Source organism: Prionailurus bengalensis, chromosome B1 (genome assembly GCF_016509475.1).
Source record: "Prionailurus bengalensis isolate Pbe53 chromosome B1, Fcat_Pben_1.1_paternal_pri, whole genome shotgun sequence".
Lineage (NCBI taxonomy): Eukaryota > Metazoa > Chordata > Mammalia > Carnivora > Felidae > Prionailurus > Prionailurus bengalensis.
The window spans coordinates 126,554,852-126,577,852 of NC_057344.1; the positions used below are offsets into that span (position 1 = coordinate 126,554,852).

Sequence of the window (23,001 nt, forward strand, 5' to 3'; positions counted from 1 at the left end):
CCAAGTTTAAAATAATAACATTAAACGATGCCAACATCCATTAAAAAAAAAAACCAGTAAGAAATTATAAACCTTTTTTGGACTTATAATAGACTGTGGCTTCACTCCATGCTCATACATAGTGGTTCCTTTGAGCTCTAGCACAGCATGCAGCTTTTGTTTTTTAATCATTCATTCATTCAAGAAATATTTATTGTCTCTTCCCTCTGTGCTGGGTACCCTTCTAGTTGCAGGAGATACAAGTCAGCCAAAGTCCCTAATGGGTTAAAACAAAACAAAAAATGACTACACAAGAATAGAAATAAATGACCAAGGAATTGCCAGATAGTTGCAAGTTAAAAGAAGTAAGACAAGGTCATATTTCAGAGGTTGATGGTTATTGGGGATTGGAAGTCACTTCAGAGTCCAAGGAGAATCTCTGTGGAGGCACTCTATGAGCTGAGGTCTGAATGACAGGAAAGAACCAGTTTTAAAAATGTTTGGGTCAGGAAGTTCCATGCAGGGGGAGCAAAATACCCTGAGAAAGAGTTGATGTGGCTTTAGATTTAAAAAGAGGCCAGTGTAGGGGTAGGGGCGCCTGGGTGGCACAATTGGTTAAGGGTCCCACTTCAGTTTGGGTCATGATCTCATGGTTCCTGAGTTCAAGCCCTGCATCGGGCTCTGTGCTGACACCTCAGAGCTTGGAGACTACTTTGGATTCTGTGTCTCCCTCTCTCTCTGCTCCTCCCCCTGCTCACACTCTGTCTCTCTCTCTCAAAAATAAATAAACATTAACAACACTAAATTAAAAAAAGAAAAGAGGCCAATGTTTCAGAGACACAGTGAAGCCTTGAGGAGGGCTTTGTGGACTTATAGGAGGATGAGTTTGTGGACTTACAGACATGGTGAGTAGTTTAGACTGATCTCTGAATGCATGAAAACCCCCTGGAGATTTTAAGTAAGGAATTGTCATGTTGTGGTATATATATGTGTGTGTTTCAAAGATCATTCCTGCTGCTGCATGGAAAACAGACTTCAGTAGTGTAAGAATGTAAACAGGGACCCATTTAGGGGATCTTGCCTGAACCTAAAGCAAGAGAAAATGGTTGCTTGTCTTAAGGTGGGAGTAAAAGAGATGGAGAGAGATGGTGAAATAAAGGACATATTTTAATTTCTGCCGGAATACAAAATTCTTTTGGGGGGGACTAAAAATTTCTGAACATGATTTTTAAATTTGCTCTTACGAAATGAATAAGATCTAGAAAATGTTTTCAGGAGAAAGTAAAATCTTCCATGCTAAAGTGCAGCTGTTTTCAAACACAGTCTCTCTCTTAGTGGCAACAGACAATGACCTAGAATGTATCTTTAATCACAAGGCACAATGATCTTTTATTTCTGTTACCCTTATTTCTTAAGAAAAGTGTATCTGTTTCTTCAGTAAGTTCTCTTGCTTGGAAACTTCTTTCAGTGATTCTCTCGGTAGGTCTATAGGCACTATTTACTGGGGGTAAATTCACTGGGGGTGAGAAATGGCAACCTAGTGACCAGAAAGTGTAGAAATCCCATTCTTTTTTTTTTAATTTTTAAAGTGTTTTTTTTTAATTTATTTTTGAGAGAGAGAGAGACAGAGCACAAGTGGGGGAGGGACAGAGAAGGAGGGAGACATAGAATCCAAAGCAGGCTCCAGGCTCTGAGCTGTCAGCACAGAGCCCGACACAGGGCTGGAACCCACAAACCATGAGATCATGACCTGAGCTGAAGTTAGACACTTAACCAACTGAGCCACCCAGGTGCGCCCCAGAAGCCGGTACTTCTAAAGGTGGCCAGACTTAGTAAGAGTCCCACTCTTATGTGGTAAATAAGAAATGCTGAGAATTCCTTATCCTGAAAGGCAAGTTTGTAGTAAAGACTCGTTAGGAACTATCTATAGACCAGTCAATGTATAGTTGCTTTGCCCTGAAAAAAAATAGCATTTTAAGGACATTTCAGTGCCATTTTGCTCCCTTGGAAGATATTATTAGATATAGTCATTCTACTCTGGGCATTTTGAGTGGTTGTCGCTATTAGTTAATTTAATAGTTCATTAGGTCAGTATGCTTTTATCTTCTCATAGTTGAACTTAGGCTTTAGGAATGGAAGTTTTCAGACTTCAAGACAAGTTTGCCTCCACAGTATGGTCTGTGTACATTCAGCTCTCAAAAGCAATAAGCCAGACATATGTGCAATTAAGGGAGTGTTTCCTCAATAGGAAAACAAATTCCTTTCTTAGCAAATTCTTTCCCTTTGCAGAAGTTACAACTGAGCAAAATGTCACTACATTTTCCACTTGTTTTTTTTATTCTTTGGCTTTTTTTTTTAACAATTGTCTAAGGATAATTTCAACATGCTTGAAAGACCAACACTTTAAAGCATAAAAACACACATACTTTCACAAACCTATTGAACGGTACAGAGTATTTTGGACAGTAGTCAACCCAGAAGTGAATAAGTATCTTATTTTATTGCAAATCTGACAAGCCAATGAATGCCTAAACAAAGTAGCCTTCTATTCTTGACCAGAGAGAACATCTAGAACAATGTCTCCACAATAGCTGTGGGGGAGATGTAGGATGGAGGGAGAAAGCGATCGTCCTTTTACACACTTTTTTTTTAATGGCTTCTTGCTTCTTGTATTTTAAGGCACTTTTTATGCACAACTTTTATGGGTAAAGAACATAATGAAGATATATAATGAGGTATATGTATATGTATATGTATATGTATATGTATATGTATATGTATATGTATGTGTATATGTATAATGAAGATGTTTTTAGTCATAAGAAGTACCTACAAGAGATGGTGAGAAGGTGTTGCCAGGGTAAGAAATCAGAAGAAAATAATTCTGGGATTGCAAACTCTGGAGCAATTGGAGCCAAACTCTAGGTGGTAAAAGTCTCCAGCAGGGTATTACCTATAGTCATCCTTTAGAATTTTCTAGGTCTTACTACTACTCAAAGTGTGATGCATAGATTATCTGTGTTGACGTGACCTTGGAACTTCATAGAAAAGCAGAATTTCAGGCCCCACCCCAGGCTACTTACTCCAAACCTGCATTTTTAGCAAGAACGTTAGAACCAGTCTGCAGTACTGGTTCTCAAACGAGGATGCACTTTGGGGTCACCTGGGAATTGGTACATGGTACAGTCTGGCTATCAAGATTTTTAATAGCTCCCCACGTGATTCTGCAACCCAACAAAGTTGGAGAACCACTGGTCTAAAGAGCAAGGTTCAAAAAAAACAAATGCAGGAAAACCATCAAACTTGTCACTTCTAAACCAGTCAGTGAAACTTGGCAGACTCTCAGCTTCTAGCTGATGCTCTTTCTAGAAGCTTGGCTTGGCTCAGTGTGCATTTGATAATCACCCCATAATTGCTTTTCCCATTTGTTTGATTAATGTACCTGCATCTAGTGACTCCAGGCTGAATCGCCATCCTCTCAGGTATACACACTCTTCACAACTCTGTTGTGTCATTTCCAGTCTCCGTGTTCTGACTCGAGGGGCCCCAGTTTGAGTTCAACGGAGTAACCTTTCTGATAGATGAGGGTTTTTCTATCTAATAGTTGCTGGAGTCACTTTTCATGTTGGGTGGCATGTGGCAGTTTCTCTCTGTTAATTAGAACAAATGTGCCAATTATGTTAATGTTTCTCCCGATACCAATCAGTGAATAATTAGACACAACACATCTGTCTTTCACAGGGGAGTAGAATAGGAGAGAAAACTGCAAGGTGCTTTGTTCTTTATTATTGACATATATGATTAGACAATTCTTTAGCCAATCACATTGTTAACAAGTTCATGTACCTAAAGGGCAAAGGGTGCCAGTAGCTTCTGGGGGAAAAGCTGAGCACCTCTCATTGTTAGTTTAATTTTGATCAGAAAATTGCTATCTCCAAAAAGAACTCTGTAAACAATTTAAGTGATCCTTCCTTTTTTTTTTTTTCTTTGATTTCATTGCCCTATTTGGTAACATTCAGGTATGCCATTTACCCTGAAGTACAAAAAGAAACAAGTTCTTAAGTAGAAGTACTTAAAACTCTCAGAAAGGATTTAGCTTTATTGATATAAAAGCTCACACTGAAAGAAATCACAAGACTCGGCCTATAGGGTTATGCTGAAGCTGTTGTAAAGATATGTAAATCATCAGATTTATGATTTGTTATAATTTCTGCTTATTTGTCTCCATGTACCTTAACTTTGCAGCTTTCTGATGAATGGAAAAATTTCCTTTGCTTCTATTGTTGTTCCACGGGCGTTTGGGCTCCATACTTGGCATGGTTTTACAGAGATGGAGTTGTAGCCAAATTATTTCTATTGCAAGCAATGCCTCTACCCTTGTGTTGATTCTGGCAGTATGAAGAAGAGACATATGAAACCAATCCATTAGTCTTCCTGAAGGTAGTCAAAGCATATTCTAGGTATGCTTTTACATAAAGCCTTTTGTTTAGTTCAGAATGTAAAGTGTATACACTCTAGCGAAAATGGCTCACGTTCCTAATGTTTAATAATATCCAACTGTGTACTTTTATTATCTAAAGGTAAAACATCAACATAGTTGTGATAAGGTCTCTACTACTGTGGTGTCAAATATGTTGTCACGATTGTTCTTTTAAAAATGGTTGGAAACTAAGAATGGAATTTAGATTGTAATTTTTTTTTTTCTTACTGTGGCACTGATTTGCTTAAACACAACACAGGAACCACTAAAAGAAAACATTTAATCTATTTGGAAATCGTTGCGATTGCTAATACTAGTTAGTGCCAGGCCTTCCTAAAAAGCCCCTGATGTGTGCATCATCCTGGGATAGGTTCTCTTTGCCCAGGGGTGTGGAAGGGACAAGGCAACAGGGAGGAGGACACGGCTGTTGATTTGTTTTTATTACATCATTTTGCCCAAATATTTGTGTTTTATTTATTAATAGTGAAATATGAACGTGGTTACGTTTTACACAGTTTTAGTAGTAAACCATGAAAAAAAATTACCAAAGATAAATAATGTTTGGAAAATAATTATTTTATGTAAGTGACTCCCCCACTTTGTATACTCTTAACATTAGAAGTTTGGGGACCTGTCTTGGGTAGCTTAGCTTTTATGCTGCTTATTTAGAAAGATAAATAAGGGGAGTGAATAAAGGTGGGGAAATGAGTATGGGAAGTCCAGATTAAACTAGAGATTATAATTTATCCCATATTTAATTATGAGTTATCAATGGATAATCTGTTGGGAATGTTAATCCACTTTTCTCTGTCTTTGCTGATGATAAATCAAAACTTAAATTTAAACTGAAGAATAAAGTTTTTAGGGGGGAGATTTGAAACATGAGGTTGTTGAATGCTTAAATGGCTGTTCAAAAAAGGTTGTAGAAGCCTGAGCCATTGAAAAATGATCCCCATGTTTTGCTGCAAAACCTTTTTTTTTTTTACCCCCTCACAGCACTTATATAGCCAATAGTTCTGAATTTTATAAAACATCAGTAACAGTAAAGCTATAAAACCGTGCATCTAGGAGCCATAAAAAAAAGTTGATTCTTAAATCACACCACACACAGGAAGGGATGACAGTTTTATACATCTTTTCTGGGAACACACAATATAGGGTCAATATGCTCCAGTCCTGAAACTTATAATCAAATTGGGAATCCCTCATATTCATTAATAAAATCATGTCAGGGTTTTGAGAACTCTCTGCCAGACCGAAAGCATCAATAGAACTGAAAGATCTAACTGTTGGAGGGATTTCTAAACATTTTATCCTCTCTAGAAGAGCTGGGAACCAGTTCTCATATAGGAGGGCTAGAAATATGGCCTCTCTTCTGGTACATACACTAGGCAGGATTGAGGCTGTAAATAAGGGGACCTTTCCTCACTGGGAGAGTTTTAGTAATGAAGACTCATAAACCAATACCAATAGCCCTATGCAGTGGAAGATTGAAAGATTTCTCTTAGTTTTTTTTTTTTTTCTGATTAGTATTATGAATATGAAGATATGTCCTCCTTTTAAAAAAAAATAATGTTTATTTATTTTCGAGAGACAGAGAGAGAGACAGAGCCTGAGCAGAGGAGGGGCAGACAGAGAAGGAGACACAGAATCCAAAGCAGACTCCAGGCTCTGAGCTGTCAGCACAGAGCCCGATGTGTGGCTTAAACCCACAAACTGCAAGATCATGACCTGAGCCAAAGTTGGACACTTAACCAATTGAGCCACCCGGATGCCCCTAAAGATATGTCCTTCTTAATAGAGAATTGAACACTGAATCATCAACATTTAAAAAACATTTATAGAGATATAGTTCTGTTTGGGGTAAACTCAGTGAAGAAGCAATTAAATTAAATTTATGACTACCTCCCAATTCCAGGTGCTTTCCCTTCCATATCTCATTAAATCCTCCCACAGCCCTGGGAGGAAGGTCCTTCCCTCTGTACATGTGAGGATCGTGCTTCTGGGAGCTTCCAGCCTCACAAGGCTGCAAGCTTGGCAAGTGGGAGGGCCTGGCTACAGAACCAAGTCTGGCAATTCCCAAGTCCGTATCTTTTCCTGTAACAAAAACAAGTTTTATTGGCTATGTTTTGGAAATTTAGTTCATTAAAATGACACAAATTATGTGTAGGCCTATTCTATTGATTTTCATGAGCTAATCTCAAAATATCCAAATATCCAAAAGATGTCCAAAATATCCAGAATATCCAAAGACGTCTTTTGGGGAAAAGTCATTTATTTAAAAAGTGTTAAATCATTCTCGTCGATTTTCCAAAGGTAGAATAAGCATGTTGATTTGTGCTATTTGTTATTATTATCTACACACACTTCACAAAAAAAATGAAAATTTTAGAATGTAAAAGAGAAATTGAACAAACTTCTGGTCCATTTTGTTAGAATATCTCAATGATTTTTAAACATATTTCATTTGGTGACAGAATTTTTTTCCAAAATTTTCTTCCAAAATATTTTCCTAAAATAGAATTAATTGGTATCTTCTCTCTCTATATATGTTCTCAGGTCACTTTTTTGTTTGTTTGTTTGTTTATCAAAGCACTGCTCTCAGTTCTGTTACAAGCAGTACTTCTCAGTACTTCAAAGTCATATTTATGCTTCTAGAAATCAAATACGTATATGCATTGCTAAGAATCAAGAGAATCCAACACTGTGATCATCTTTAATAGTCATAATTATTCCCCATTTTGTCTAATTTCTAGCACCTGCAATAATCCTCAGTGCATTGTTGCTATTCGATGGATACTCAATGAATAGCTAATTTTCAGTAGATCCTACTGACTTTTATTTTCCTGTGCAGTCATGTCTTTGTTACATCTCTCTGAATGTGGCTACATAACTCAATTAAGGGACTTCTTCCTTACAAAAATTTGCCACTGACAGTAGTAATTTTACTTTCTATATGGGCACACATTCTTGCCTCTGTTCATATATTCATTCTTTCTTTTTTTCACCACACTTCAGTCATGAAGGCTTTATTTCTGCTTCACAAACAATGACTTTTTTAATTGCTCTTCTGTATACCTGGAACACTCTGGCTCAGGATGACTGGCTGTTTCTAGAAATGCATGTTCTAATGCTGAGTTGGCTCTACCGAGAAGCCTTCCCTATCATCTAAAATGAAAGAGTCAGCAAACTATAGCCTGCAGGCCAAATACAGCCCACCATCTGTTTTTGTAAATAAAGGTTTTATTTACATGCTCATTTACATATTGTCTATGCCAACAGTTTAGAGACCTTGGCCCACAGAGCCTAAAATACTTAGTACATGTCCCTTCACAGAAAATGTTTTCTGACTCTTAATCTGAAGCACTGTATAGCACTCTTTCTTTTCTTTTCTTTTTTTTCCCTAGCCCTAAGGACCACTGAAACTATCCAGTGTATTTATTTGTTTATATATTGTATTCTTTCTTGAGAATCACATGGAGGGTAGACTTTGTCTTTTTGGTTTATTGATGCATCCCAGGTATCAGAAATAGTGAGGTCACGTAGTAGATACTCAACAAATATTCACTGGATAAACAATAAATGCATTTTGAACATCTCTGCTAGGGTACTATAATAGATACTCTGAACACAAAACTAAACATATATATTCAGAGATGTTCAAAATGGATCAGTATGGATCAGTATTGGAGATATCATATACACATGAGTAATCGTGCTCTCAAGAACTCCCAGGCACAAACTTTACACAGATTATTACAGTACAGTATGATAGATGGTTTGAAAAGATTGCTACAGGTGCACATTAAAGGAAGACAGACAAAAAGGGCTTCAGAATGAAAGTGTCTTCTGAGTTGAATATTGAAGAATGAGTAGAGTTCTCTCAGCAGAAAAGGAGGAGAAAGGCATTCTGGGTAGAGTGACAGAAAATACAGCGAGTGGCCACGTTAATGACGCTCACATGCTAAGGAACCTTTAGAAAGTTCAGTATGACTAGAGAGTGGTACTAAGTGATGAAGGTGAAGCTAGAGCAGTAATTGAGGACAGCTTGTAAAAGATTTCATATCAAGTTTGGATTTTAACCTGGAAACAGTGACACAGTGGAGAACATTTTAATTGAAGCTATTATTTTTAAGATTAACTTTTTAGTAAGAATTGTTGGAATTAAAATAACATCACAGTACTTACGTTTAGGGACATAGAAGAGGGGCCAGGTTTGAAAGCCGTTTTAGGTAACGTCCATAACTTCATAGAATGGTTTTGAAGAAAGCTATGAGGATTACTGTAAGCTTCGAGTTTAGGATTGAGAGGATAATGGCTCCATATTTGAAAAGAAAACAGGAAGACCAAGTTTATAGATGATGTGAGGTGATACTGAGATCAATTCAGCACATGTTTTGTTTTTCATATTTGTTGAGCATTCAGATGGAGTTATCAAGAAAGCCATTGAAAATATGAATGGAGCTTACCAAAAACTGGGAATGAAGGGATTGATTTTTGAGTGAACAGCCATGAGAATGAATGAGATCACCAGTGTATATATAGGCCAGTTGTTTGCAAACTGGCTGCACATTAACATCACCTGAGGAGCTCGGAGAAACACCAATGCCTGGGCCCCTCATAAGCCCAGTTCAGTCAGAATCTCTGCAGGTGGGGCCCAGATACAAGCAGATCTTAAAACCTCCCCGGGTGATTCTCATGCACAAAGTTGAGAACCACTACTGTAAAATTAAAAGGAGGAAAATGAAAGAGAGAACCCTGCGGAGGACTATGTGAAACATAGTGGATGAAATAAAGGGACCCAGGAAAGAGGTTTGAGAAAGAACAGATAATTACGTGGCATGAAAGTAGCAGAGAGAAAGAGTGCTGTCGGACTGGGAAGTTAGGGGGGCTGCTGGTTGCCTCTGAAAATGCAGTTGGGGCGCTAAGCGTGAATCCAGACAGCACTAAAGTGAAGGGTCGGTGGGCAGATGAAGAGCTGAAGACAGTTTAGCCACAAAGGGAAAGAGAATGTGGAAGAATAGCTGGGAAAAGCAGGTATGTCCTAGAGTAATTTCATTGTTGGCTTGTGTTCAGGATGGACTGAGGACATGTGCATGTTTGTGGGTGACCTGATAGAAAAAAGGAAGAGATTTGAGAGGAGTTTCTATCTTTGGGCCTATTTGGCCTATTAAAAAAGGAAGGAAGGAACGGGGCGCCTGGGTGGCGCAGTCGGTTAAGTGTCCGACTTCAGCCAGGTCACGATCTCGCGGTCCGTGAGTTCGAGCCCCGCGTCGGGCTCTGGGCTGATGGCTCAGAGCCTGGAGCCTGTTTCCGATTCTGTGTCTCCCTCTCTCTCTGCCCCTCCCCCGTTCATGCTCTGTCTCTCTCTGTCCCAAAAATAAATAAATGTTGGAAAAAAAAAATTAAAAAAAAAAAAAAAAAGGAAGGAAGGAAGGAAAGAAGACATCTGCTTAAATTAAGGAAGATCACAAAAATATTGAGTAACATGTTGATGACCTACGGCCTCAAAAAGTCAAAGAGGTGGAAAAAGTGACCAGTGAGTGCCACTTCTGAGCACAGGATTCAGCAAGGCAGAGTTGGGAATAGTCTTGCAAGTGATACAAACACCTTCTGGGAAACTTGCATGTTTTCCTGTTTGCTAACATTTTTCCCTAGAGTAAGATGACCTTATTTTTGTTTCTCTTTTCTTGGTTGAATGTTGAACAAGATCTCACAATATGAAGATTGCTCTTTACAGAACTATCTCACTTTGTTCAACATCCTTGCCACAGACCATGTTGCCTAAAAAAATAATAAACCCCAGCGTGTTCAGTTAGGTTTAACACAGGTGAGTCACGGCATATGGATGCGTGCACATAGAATGTGTCATTAGGATGGAATTTGATGGAATGCAATTGGGTAAAAATGTGCACGTTAAAAATATTTTAAAGGATCTTTTGTTTTGTACCAGATGTTCCTTTTGTTTATTAAACTTGAATCTTAATTTGCAAAAGTCTTTTAAACTAGTAAAGACACTAAATCAGATAGTGTTCTATTATCAGCTATTAGGTTCAGTGACCCATTAGCTGGCATATTAGGTCCTCCTTCCTTCAATTTTGATGAATGCCAAGAATCGTGATTACCTGATTTGCAAACGGATTTGTTACCCTGTGATTTTAGTCCCTTACTCTCTCAAATACCACACTAATGTTCCCAACTAGTTTGCACCTAACTTGTGCCACCCTGGAGGCTTTTACACCCCTAGCAATGTATCATGGTAAGATTGGGATGCAAGAGATGGCTTCGGTTTGAAAAGCAGGAGACAAGTTTTCAGCACAGTGAGTATCAGGACAGAGTGCATATGGAAGTTAAAGATACAAATACAGGGCCGCTTGGGTGGCTGAGTTGGTTAAATGTCCAACTCTTGGTTTCTGCTCAGGTGATGATCTCATAGTCCATGAGTTCCAGCCCCACATTGGGCTCTGCACTGACAGTGCAGAGCCTGCTTGGGATTCCCTCTCTCTCTCCCTTTTCTCTGCCCCTCTCCCCCCTCTCCTTCTCCCCTGCCCTCTCTCTCAAATAAACTTTTTTTTAAAAAGATACACAGATCCCCTTAAACATGTTTTTGTTTGTGTACCCCCATAGAAAATTTTGCATATTGCTGGTTACTTGAATTCCAGTTTGAAATCCACGTGCCTTCAAACTCTTCTTTATCTGAACTGAAAAGAGTTTTCCCTTGGTTTATATGCCAAGTTTTGTAATACTTTATATGGTTTAGATCAAGGTGTTATTTCTCAGGTCATTTGCATGTAAAAAGAACCTTCTAATGGTGGGATTACAAACTAGCTTTCCTAAAGACATTTCAAGACACTGCCAAAAATTTGGGTGAGAGCAAGGATGCTTTCCTGATGCCCCTGAAATCAAACTACATCCAGTCCCAGTGTTAGCTTTGAAAGAGAACCTGTGTTTGGTCCCAGAAGAGTGAGCAGGGTAGCAATGATAGAGAGGTTAGGTCTGATGGCTCTTTTCTGTGATCACACTGTTTCCCTGTAGAGCACCAGTGAGAGGCCAACCCGGGCCCAGATCCTGGAGTAACTCGGGTGTTTCCATTCATCACGTCACACACACACACACACACACACACACACACACACACAAATAGGTACCTTGGAATTTCTCAGCGCATTCTCAAATTTGGGGGCTTTACAGGTGCAGATAGCAAAAACAAGAACGTATCTTATCACTAAAGAGAGAGGATAGAATGAATATCATGGGGTACTGAGAAAAAAGAGTGTTGCCAAAAAAGCCTATTTCATTAAGTCGACATGTGTGAAATTCTTTTCACGTTGCGAGGGCCAAATTGTTCATATAAAATAAACATTTGCCTAAAAAAATCATTTATTTCCTTAGACTCTGTAAGAATCAGTTTACTTTTTTAGAATATTAATATTTAAGACAAAAACTTGAAACCAACCTAGTTGTCTATCTGGAGCCACTTAATTTCATAAAGCCGATGTTAAACTATTCTTTGTCTTTTCTCTGTATATCGTGTACTATATTGAGCTGTTACTGTGGCTTGAAAACAAATGACATACATTTTGAATGTTAAAAAAAAAAGAATGAGTGATGATGACTAACTTGAAGTAGCAGGGAAACAGCACTGGGAAACTTAAAGGAAAAACCAAAACTATAAACATGTGGATGGTCTGGGTCTAGGTAAAAGTAATATATAAATTGCCTGTGATTTATACCTTATTACTAAGTACAGTAATGAGTATTTCTCAAATTAATCTTGGTAAAATTTCTTTTATCAAAAATCTGTTCTTGTTATACCTTTAAAACATTAATGTAGTGTGATGATTTGCTTTTAATCTAAAAGAATTAGAAAATACTAGTTGCACAGACTGATTAAAATGCCATGTTATACTTTCTCTAAAGCACATGCATGCTAATGACATCTCTAGAGTTATGGATTCACAAGGTTTAAATGGAAATACGTATTTAGGTTTAGCGTACAAACTAGATTGGCCAATTTAATACTTAATCATTTATATATTTCTAGTACAGTCTTAAAGAGATGTAATCTAATGGTAAGTTGACTTTGTCTCAATAAAAAAGAAAATGTCAGAAGAAGCTAAAGGAATTCAGACATGAAGATATTTTCGTTTTTGTTTTTAAAAAAAAATTTTTTTTTCAACGTTTATTTATTTTTGGGACAGAGAGAGACAGAGCATGAACGGGGGAGGGGCAGAGAGAGAGGGAGACACAGAATCGGAAACAGGCTCCAGGCTCTGAGCCATCACCCCAGAGCCTGACGCGGGGCTTGAACTCACGGACCGCGAGATCGTGACCTGGCTGAAGTCGGACGCTTAACCGACTGCGCCACCCAGGCGCCCCCGTTTTTGTTTTTAAATTTACATTTCTCTGCTGTTATTTTCTCTGCTGTTATTTTAGAGAAGTTTGAGTTTTGTCCTATCTCCTTTAAGTATATCCTTAATTGATATTAATAATAATTTAAGAATTTACCGTACGTCAGACACTAGGTAATTTGTATAATTAACTCATTTTTTAAGTTTATTTATTTATTTTGAGAGAAAGTGAGCGAGCATGTGCGGGCGCGGGGTAGGGAGGGGAGGGGTAGGGAGGGGGAGAGAGATAATTCCAAGCAGGCTCCCCATGTTGTCAACACAGAGCCTGACATGGGCTGGATCTCACGAACTATGGGATCATGACCTGGGCTGAAATCCAGAGTGGAACGCCTAACCAACTGAGCCACCCAGGTGCCCCTATTAACTCATTTGATCTTTATAAACCTTGTGGAATGCATTCAAGGATTATCCTCATCTTGTAAATGAGGACCCTGAGGCACATCTAAGGTAAGAAACTTAAGAGAGACACGAAGTGACAGTTCAATTTTGAACCCACGCAGTCTGGTTTGAGAGCAACCCTCTCAGCTGGTACTTTAGAAACTGCTTCTTAAAGTAAGATTTTCAATTGCACACAATGGCATTAATCAACACGAAACATAACAACAGAATATGCAAATAAGACATCCTAACATTGCCTTGTAACTCTTTTTATTACCTGTTAATAAATTCCCATTTCTTTATAAACCCTTGAGTCGATGACTTCAAATGTGCCCCAAATTATTGAAAAGACTGCAGTTACTGAGTCACAAGGACAGAAACACTACTTTGCCTCACTGCAGCCCTGAAGACAAGTTATGGTTTATGGGCAAAGCCTTTTATTGTTTTCTGAACTACAACCTATTTTTCTCTCTTCTTGAATGTTTTATACATAGCTAAAAATAACTTCTAACTCAGAAAGACTTCTCCCATGTATCAATCAGATGGTTTACTAAATGGGAGGGGTGGGAGGAAGCCACATCTCGGAGTGAAATCAACAAGAAACATTGAAATGAGCAAGATAGGAACAGAATTCAGAGGCCAGACCCAAGTACTGACTCCCAATTAACCAAGATTAGCTTACAAATAAATAGCATTGCAACAATATAATTAATTACTATTCAATACAATAAAATTCAGCACAACCAGAGATTCTGTACTGTTTCTTGGGATTTCACATACAGTTTATGCAAGGAGGCTCACTGTGAAATTACTGCAGATGAAGATCGTCACTTTATCTGATGGTGGTGGCTTCTGGAGACACTTCATGAGAAGGATATATTTTGCTAATATAAAGGTATATTTATAAAGATTTAATTGATATATCTTCCTGACTCAGACAGCCTCTTTCATGATAAACAGAATTATTCTCACACATTGCAAACACTTATCTGACTTGTCCCTTTATCCCCCAGCACTTGCCACTATGCCTAGTATATTGGTACTCAGTGTTTGTGGAATGCATTTGAGAAAAAACAAGGTGCCTACTACCTTTTGTTCATTGAAAATTAAAGTTCTTGGGAAGTTGTATTTTAGGCTCAGGTTTACTCTGATCACCTAGATGAAGGTATGCAATAATTAAACACCCTCTTTTAATTCTGCAACAGACATACAGGTGTAATGTGGATTAGAGGAGCATGCTACTTTCAAAGATACCTTAGTTAAAACATACTGGCCACCGGACACTTCCAGACTCATAAACGACAGTGAGACATTGGGGGTCTCCTAGCGTAATTCTAGAGGTCTTCTTCTATCTTAGGACTTCTCCAGTGAGTTCGCTTGGAGGGCAGCACAGCTCTGTAAGATTTCACCTTAGGAAAGAAAAACGTGTGTTCTTAATCCCTACAGAACTTACTTAGAAGGGATGTTTAAAATGACACTCATTTATGGGTGTCTGGGTGGCTCAGTCAGTTGAGTGTTCAACTCTTGATTTTGGCCCAGGCTGTGATCTCATGGTTCATGAGTTCAAGCCCCACTTCAGGCTCTGCACTAACAGTGTGGAGGTTGCTTGGAATTCTCTCTCTCCCTCTCCCTCTGCCCCTCCCCTTCTCACTCACACTTTCTAAATAAATAAATAAATAAATAAATAAATAAATAAATAAAAACTTAAAAAATTTAGTGGCACTCATTGAATATATTTAAGATTAATTTCTCCACTCTGTAGAGATCTAAAACTGTATATAACAGACTTGATCCCACTACATGTGTTAGTTTTGTTCAGCAAATGCCAACTAAGCACCCACTATATATCATTTAAGGCCACAGGAATGTAACAGTGATCAAAAATCAGATCAAAATTTGTGGAACTTAAGTTCTGGTGGAGGAGACAACTGCTACATGAAATAGAGACTGTATGAAATGGTGAGAAGTACCATGGAGAAAATAAAGAAAAGAGGGTGAGAGATTGGGAATATAGACAGAGAGAGATGTTGCAGTTTTAAAAGTTGATCAGGAGAGGCACCTGGGTGGCTCCATCGGTTAAGTGTCCAACTTTGGCTCAGGTCATGATCTCACAGTCTGAGTTCAAGCCCTGCATCAGGCTCTGCGCTGACAGCTCAGAGCCTGGAACCTGCTTCAAGTTCTATGTCTCCTTTTCTCTCTGTCCCTCTCCCCCCTACCCCTACTCACACTATATCTCTCTCTGTGGTATCTCTCGGTCTCTCTTTCTCTCTCTCTCTCAAAAATAAACATTAATTTTTTTTAAATGTTGATCAGGAAATGACTCACTGAGAGGGTGACATCTGAAGAACTAAATAAGAGAAGGGAACATATTATGCAGATACCTGGGGAAGGGAGAGGTGATTTCAAGCAGATTGACAAGCAGACTCAAAATTCCCAAAGCAGGAGTACCACTGATGTGCATGAGGACTAGCAGAGGAGCCAGCGTGCTACAGAGATGAGAGAGAGAGAAAGCGCACAAGGTGATCTCAGAGGGGTCAGGGGTCCTGGTGATGCTGGGCCTAGTGGGTCTTTATAAGAACTTTGGTTTTGACAGCAAGCAAGATAGGAGCCTTTGGAGGGTTGGAGATGAGGTGTAGCACGATCGACTTAAGGTTTCAGGCTCATTCACTCTATTGTGTTGAATATTGAATGTTGATGGCCAAGAAGGAAAGCAAAGATAAGACAGGAAATTGTTGCAGTAATCCAAGAAGGAAATGCTGAAGGCTTGAACTGGAAGAGGGTGGTGGTGAGGGGACAAGAAGTGGTCAGATCCCGATATACTGCCCTGACTTCCAGTGGGCAAAGAGAGAGGTAGAGAGGAGTCAAGGCCAAGTCTGAGGCTTTGTTTAGGTAACTGGAAGGATAGAGTTGACATGAACTAAGATGGGCAAGGCTGTGGGAGGAGCAGGGTTGGAAGTGCAGTTCAGGAAGTTGTTATTAGACGACCCAGTGCAGTTGAAAGAAGTCATTTGGATATATGAGTCTGGAGTTCAAGGCCAGGGTCTAGACTAGAGATAAATTTAGAAGACCTCTGCATGAGACTGGATGAGCTCACCAAGCAAGTGAATATAGATAGAAGACAGAAAAAAAGAAGAGGTCCAAGGACAGAGCCTCCACAAGGGAACAGACCTTCGCTCCAGGAAGCTGTGAGGGATGGAGTGAGATAAGACAAAAACCAGGAAAAGTGCCCTGGCCAAGAAAGCAAGTGAGGAAGAGGGAGAAACCAGTTGGGTCAAACCTGCTGCTGAGTCACCTTACCAGTATATCTAACAAAATGAAAGTAATTGGTGACTTTGAAGAGAGTAGTACCTGCAAAATGGTGGAGGTGAATGCGCATTAGAATAGATACAGCAGAGATGAAGAGGACAGGAAATGAAGAGAGTGATTATAAAAGCAAGTATTCCAAGGCATTTTGTAAGGTGAGCAAAGACATGGGGTGACTCTAGGCGGAAACGAGTGGGGAGGGTTCTAAGTGTATGTCTGTATGCTGATGGAGATGGCTCCTGTAGAGGGAATATTAATGATTTAAGAGACAGAGAGGAGAATTGCTGGGGCCTGCCCTTGACCAGGCACGAGGGAATGGAAGGCACAGTACAAATGAGAGGTGACAGGTGGGAGCACAGAGAGCTGACCCAGTAACAAGAGAGAGGGTGCAGAACAGGGGTGGGGTGGTGAGTAGTGGGAGCTGTGGAAGCTGTCTCGTGATTGTCACTTTTTTCAGTGAAGTAGAAATCGTGGTCATCAGCTGAAAGTGAGGATAGAGAGGGAGGTGGTGTTTAAGGAGAGTGGAGAAGGTGTGAAATAGCTGTCTAGGAGGATGGGACAGTGAACAGATGATGAAAATATAGTACGATTTTTTGGCAGAATTAAGGGCCCATTTGAGTTCTGTTATCATGAATTTCAGATGAGCCCACTGATCTCATGTGCGTGGCCATATTCCTCTGCAAGTCTGTGAACGTGGTGTCGGGAAGAGCGGCCAAGTGAACGCCTTAGAAAAGGAGAGGGGTGGGAGAGCTGAGCTCCTAATGCAAGGGATTGTTGATAAGGTAAACAGTTCGATTTAAAAGTGGTGAAGAGAGAGGAGGGAACGTGAGAGGGATGACAGCCAAGATAGGTCGCTTTGTTTAATAGATTGTAGGGCCCAGTGAAAGTTTGTCAAAATAGGAGTCTGAGAGGGAGTAAGTCAGAAAGATGGAGAATATGGTAAAAGAAACTGCATTGGAGTTTTAGAAGGCTTGCAGTTAATAATCAGTGGTAAGGACAAGAGCTGGCCAGTGGTTCTCTGACTTTAATGTGCATATAAATCCTTGAATTTCTTATTCACATGCACATTTTGACTCAGTAAGTCTGGGTAGGCAGACATGAGATTCTGCATTTCTGTCAGCCTCCCAGGTGACCTGGGTGCTTCTTGTCCAGGGATCTCATCTGAAAGACAATCTTCTAGAGTGGTATTCCTCAACCCTAGCAGGAAATCACAGCCCCTTGAGGAGTCTCAAAAACACAGATGCTAGACCAGTCTTGACCAGTGAATCAGAGTTGCTCTGGGTCAGATTTAATTTCTCCGGATTGGATGTAAAATTGATATATTATGAATGTCCAAATTACTCTACAGTGAACCCAGGATTGAAAGTCTCTGGCCTATAAGTGTGGGTGTCTTAGAGACCAAGACTGTGGCAGGAAGGAGGGTCATGTAATTGAGAGGCCAAAATGTTGGAAGTGTTTGTGGTTATTAAAATCATTAGAAATTGTGACAGAAAAATTGTGCTGCATAAAATGACTGTGAGCCCAGAGGTCTTTAAATGACCACAAAAAATATAGAAGGTGGGTGACATAATCTGATGGCATGAAATTCAAAGCAATGGTGTTTGGAGAGAATGGTCTAGAAAAGACAGTGCAGAACAAGGAGGGCACTTTCTGATTCCCAGGCCCAGTGTGTGTTGGGTTTAGGAAATCAAATATCCACCACTTGAGAGAACTCCAGGATAAAAAAAAAAAAAAGCAAAACAGAAGCATCATAAAGAGCTAAGTTTTAGTTAGAGAAAAGTAGAGAAAATAATGTAAACAGAGTTTGAAATTTTGGGGAATTTTGCTTCTGCATTGCAAAGCAGCGTGATAGGGGGTCGATAGTTTTTCAGGGTGGGAGATGGGGATGTGCAGGGCAGCATGAGGATTCCAGTGCCGGAGGTGATGACCTGAGCTTCCTGTAGAGATGTGGTCTCAAAGCAAGACATTGCGGCAGCTGCGAGTACTGGAATGTAGGGAACAGGAGAGTAGGCAAGGTACCGGAAGCCGGAGGAGCCCATGGCTCACCTTTTCATTTCTACAGCTATTTTCTAGCAGGAGTGAACTCTCTGTTTCTTTAAACTAGGCATTACAAGTGAGCCCAGTATGGAAAACAGGAAAACAGATCAAAGCAGAGCTTCTCTGGTTAAATCCAGAGTTGGGGAGGAAGGCAGTAACCTCCATAGGGCCCTGAGGGCCTCTCCAGTATGTCTGGGGTTCCTCAGGGGTCATCAAAACCCAGGTCATACTCACTGTTCCAGCACTGGCAAGAGACTTGAGAAAAAATGCAGAGTGATATATTTGCAGGTAAAGATGGTTTACCCAGTAATCACAGAAGTCTTCTTAGATCTTGTCAACTGTGCAGATTGCTCTTTTTCTTCCATGTAATAAACTTTCAAATATACAAGTAGTTTGCAACATCCCTTGGGATCTCTTTATGTCACTTATGATCAGGGTAACCTCACTATTGTTAACTGATGTGATTTAAACAGAAGAAACCATAGTTTTGAACAGTCATGGGTTCTCCTGTGAGAATAGTTGGAATCTTCAGAAGCAAACCATGAGACCAAGATTTGAATGCAGAGGGTTTTTTTTTTTTAATGGGGCATTCATAGAAGAGAGAACCTTATAGCTGGGTGGAGCCACCAGGAGAGAAAATGAAGCCCAGTAAGTGTGTATAGAGATGGCAGGCAACATCTCAAGGGGACAGCTTCAGCCTAATTTCACAGGGGAACTCTGGAAGGTAGCAGTTCAGATTCTGAACCCAATTGGACACAAAGCATATTTCCACATCTGTGAGACAATGGCGGGGGAGGGGGGTGCTGTGAACCCCTAGGCACTTTCAGAGTCCACGAATGTCAGAGCCATCTTTCAAAGAAAGAGTAGCAATTATGGGTACTTGGAAGAAAAGCATGAAGAGCATTCTCTCTCTCTCTCTCTCTCTCTCTCTCTCTCTCTCTCTCTCTCTCAGGAGGGATCCAAGACCAACTCAGGGGATCCCAACAGTGCCTTCTATAAGTGGAAAGCTTTCTCTAGAATGGCATAGATAAAGATTAGATTAGAAAGTTAATGTCTGCTTTCAATGACCAATGATAATAATTATATGAATTTTGCTACCTTCCCTCTTGCACTTCTAGTGAGCTCAAACTACCACACACATAGGGCCAGATTTTGGGAAAATCCGAGTCAAGAAGAGTGTGAGTTTCAGATCAGATATACCCAAGCATGGCCCTGACTGAATGTGGTCTCTGTATGTGAAAACAAAATGCATGTTTTAAAACTCCACTGTTTTAGATGGATTTGATTCTATTTCTCACTACCATAGTATAAATACCAAGAGGGTTTTGCCCTTTCAAAATTTATATCACCACAAATAGTTGCTCTTATCTACATCCTCAAATGTTTATTTCAGGATTGTTGTTGGTTTTTAAACGTTTTTCCCTTTAAATTGTGGTCTCTTTCCTAAGGATTAGAGGAGCATTATTTTAGAGTCCCTCTGTTGGATGTAATTTAGAGCTGTGCAAAGTCAAGCCCACTGACAGATTTAGAGATTAATTTCCAGACCTCTTGTGGTGCTGGAGATACTCTTTAAGATTTTGAAAATGGCAACACTATTGACTCTCTACCACTAAAGATTACTTGTATCCATATCCACAAGGATGCAAAAGAAAAGTTTAAGGGTGGCAAATATCAGTGTTGTTTTGCTTTATGGAAAATCCTGTGCATAGAAAAAACAAAAACAGCAGCAGCAGCAATTTATAGAACAAGAAATAGTTCATCCTCCATAAGGACAGTTTATACAGATATATCTCCCTTCTTTCATTCTGTAAGCATAATATTGCTTTTGCTAAACTGATGTGATTTTCATGGAAAAAATAGTCCAGTAGTTCTGAACAGTCATGTCTTAGGTCAGGTTCCCCAGAAGCAAACCATGAGTCAAAGATTTGATGTTAGTGATACAGAAAAGGAGAGCTTTGAGTATGATGTATACGCTCTTTGGATTGTATTGAAGGTTGGTACAAAACCTTTTCTTCCTCAAGTATTTTGGCTTAAATGCATCTCCAAATATGTGTTTGCTCCATTTTAAAGTAAGTGCATTTTCGGGGAAATTTAATCCATATGTTTCAGCAAGGTTACACGTAAATCATCCAAATGTTGGTTTATTAGAGCTACATGATGTCAAAGATGCCTTTTGAGCTTTTTTAATAGTCTTTACATTCTTTCGTGAAAAGCAGCAAGTTAGTTGCCAAGAGTAAACAAATCAAATAGCAAAAGGTTTGAGTTCCGTTTGAAATGCTTAGCCTATTATTTTTGATTGGGTTCTGAACTTGGCAGTGCACATTCCCTGTTCTTGCCTGCGGGGCAAAGTGAAAACAATTTGAACATTGTATTTCCCAACTGGTTCATTGACATTTGAGAATAATGTAGTACAGACAGAATCAGCATGTTTGGCAGGTGAGTGATACCTCACATGACCTCAGAAAGTTACTTCCTCCCGGATTGCTGAAGTTCATAGCACAGAGCAATGTCATACAAATTCGAAAACACAGGTTAGGACAGACAGCCGTCGAGGGATCCGTACTGGGTACTTACCTATTTCTCTTGTGCATCTTTAGGTGGAATGGTTGAAAAATGAAGACATAATTGACCCCGTTGAAGATCGGAATTTTTATATTACTATTGATCACAACCTCATCATAAAGCAGGCCCGCCTCTCAGATACTGCAAACTATACTTGTGTTGCCAAAAACATTGTTGCCAAGAGGAAAAGCACGACTGCAACTGTCATAGTCTACGGTGAGTGAGCTGGTGGAGTCTCAATCTAGTCCATGTCAAACTACAGTTTCTCATTTTAATTTAAACTATCAAGCGAGAGGCCCTTTCTCTTTTCTTTTCTTTTCTTTTTTTTTTTTAAACATAATTTATTGTCAAGTTAGCTAACATATAGTGTATACAGTGTGCTCTTGACTTCGGGAGCAGATTCCCGTGATTCATTGCTTACATACTACACCCAGTGCTCATCCCAACAAGTGCCCTCCTCAGTGCCCATCACCCATTTCCAATCCCTATTGCCAGCTTGCAGCTTCAGCAGTGAGGTTTAACTGCTTCCCTGATAGGCATAGAAAGACCAGACTTGGAAATTCCTAGCCCTTGGTCAGTCAGCTTATGGAAAAGTGAAGGAAATCCACCTGAGTGCCTGCACCAGAGCCAGAAGATGCTCACCCATCTAAGCGTGCCCCCCTCCTCCATACCCTGGACCACCCAGATCTAGAGTGAGTTTGGAGATGAAGATGGTTAAGTCAGCCCGCTGACAATTCTGTGGGCTTTGGCTTAGTCAGGTAAATTGTGGCTGACCTGTTCCCCAGATACATCAGAGAACAACGTTGACTTCCTGGAACTTGCTTTACACACTCGGGGGGGGGGGGGCGGGTAGTTAGAGTGAAGGTGAGCACTGCTATGCAGTGGCCCTAATCCTAACCACACAGCAAGTTCAACATAATGATTTCTTCGGGAAGCTTCCCTTCCGCTCTCTGGCCCTTTCTAGTCCAGCTCATATCCAATTTGACCTAATATTTCTCCAGAAATACTCAACAGTTTCACACCCAATTTTGCCGTAGTGTCTGATGCCTTTATCTCTTTGCGGTATAGCACTCAGTTGTCTTCCAGTCATTTTATGAGGAGTTTCATCTCCCCAGCTGTGTGTTAAGCTCCACTATAGACCAAGAGACTGCTCTGTGTATTTATGTATTTCTCACAGTGTTGGGCAGACAGTAGGTCCTCATATTCTGGGTGATTTATTGTGTCAAGGGAAACCAAACAACCCTGGGAAGTATTTTGAGGGTATGCCCCCTCTTAAATGAGATGCCTGTGTCTCACCACCACTTGGAACTTAAGGAAGCTTTTCAGGGCTGCGTCAGTGTGAAAGGACATTCCAGGGACCTTCGTGTCTGGGTGACTGCAAAGGAGAGGCTGCCCTTGGCAGGTATCTGGCTCGTGGTACTTAGTGTAGATACTGCCATTTGGATGGATGTCCTCCTGCTGTGGGGAGTTAGGAGAAACATAAACCACGTGAGGCTCCAGAGGCTGTATATTGTGACACTTTAAATCTTTCCTTTTTATTCCAAGACAGATACATACAATTTTTTAATCCTCTGGATACTCTGAGATTTAATTTCCTCGTCAAGATAATGGCTATGTTAAATTGTAGGTAGTTGCCTCTCTTCAGTCACAATGAAAGGATTCCTACTTTTTGTCTTTTTCTAAACTGGCTGAACAACTTGATGAACAGCATTAAAGTGCAAAAGATAATGGAGCACATCACAGCACGTAGCAATCATAGATAACTAATGGCGATGGACTATCTCTCTATGTGTTATATAGATGTTTAATATACATGCAGATCTCTTCCCCTATATATAACATGCTTTCAAT

The 23,001-nt window shown here is 39.9% G+C and overlaps 1 protein-coding gene across 1 annotated transcript in view; it reads left to right on the plus strand.

Annotated features, from left to right (window-relative positions):
* Window positions 1–23,001, plus strand: part of UNC5C (unc-5 netrin receptor C) — a 357,267-nt gene that overhangs the window by 259,594 nt on the left and 74,672 nt on the right. The window contains 1 exon segment of the mRNA XM_043572041.1: window positions 21,186–21,366. Coding sequence (XP_043427976.1) covers window positions 21,186–21,366 — 181 coding nt within the window.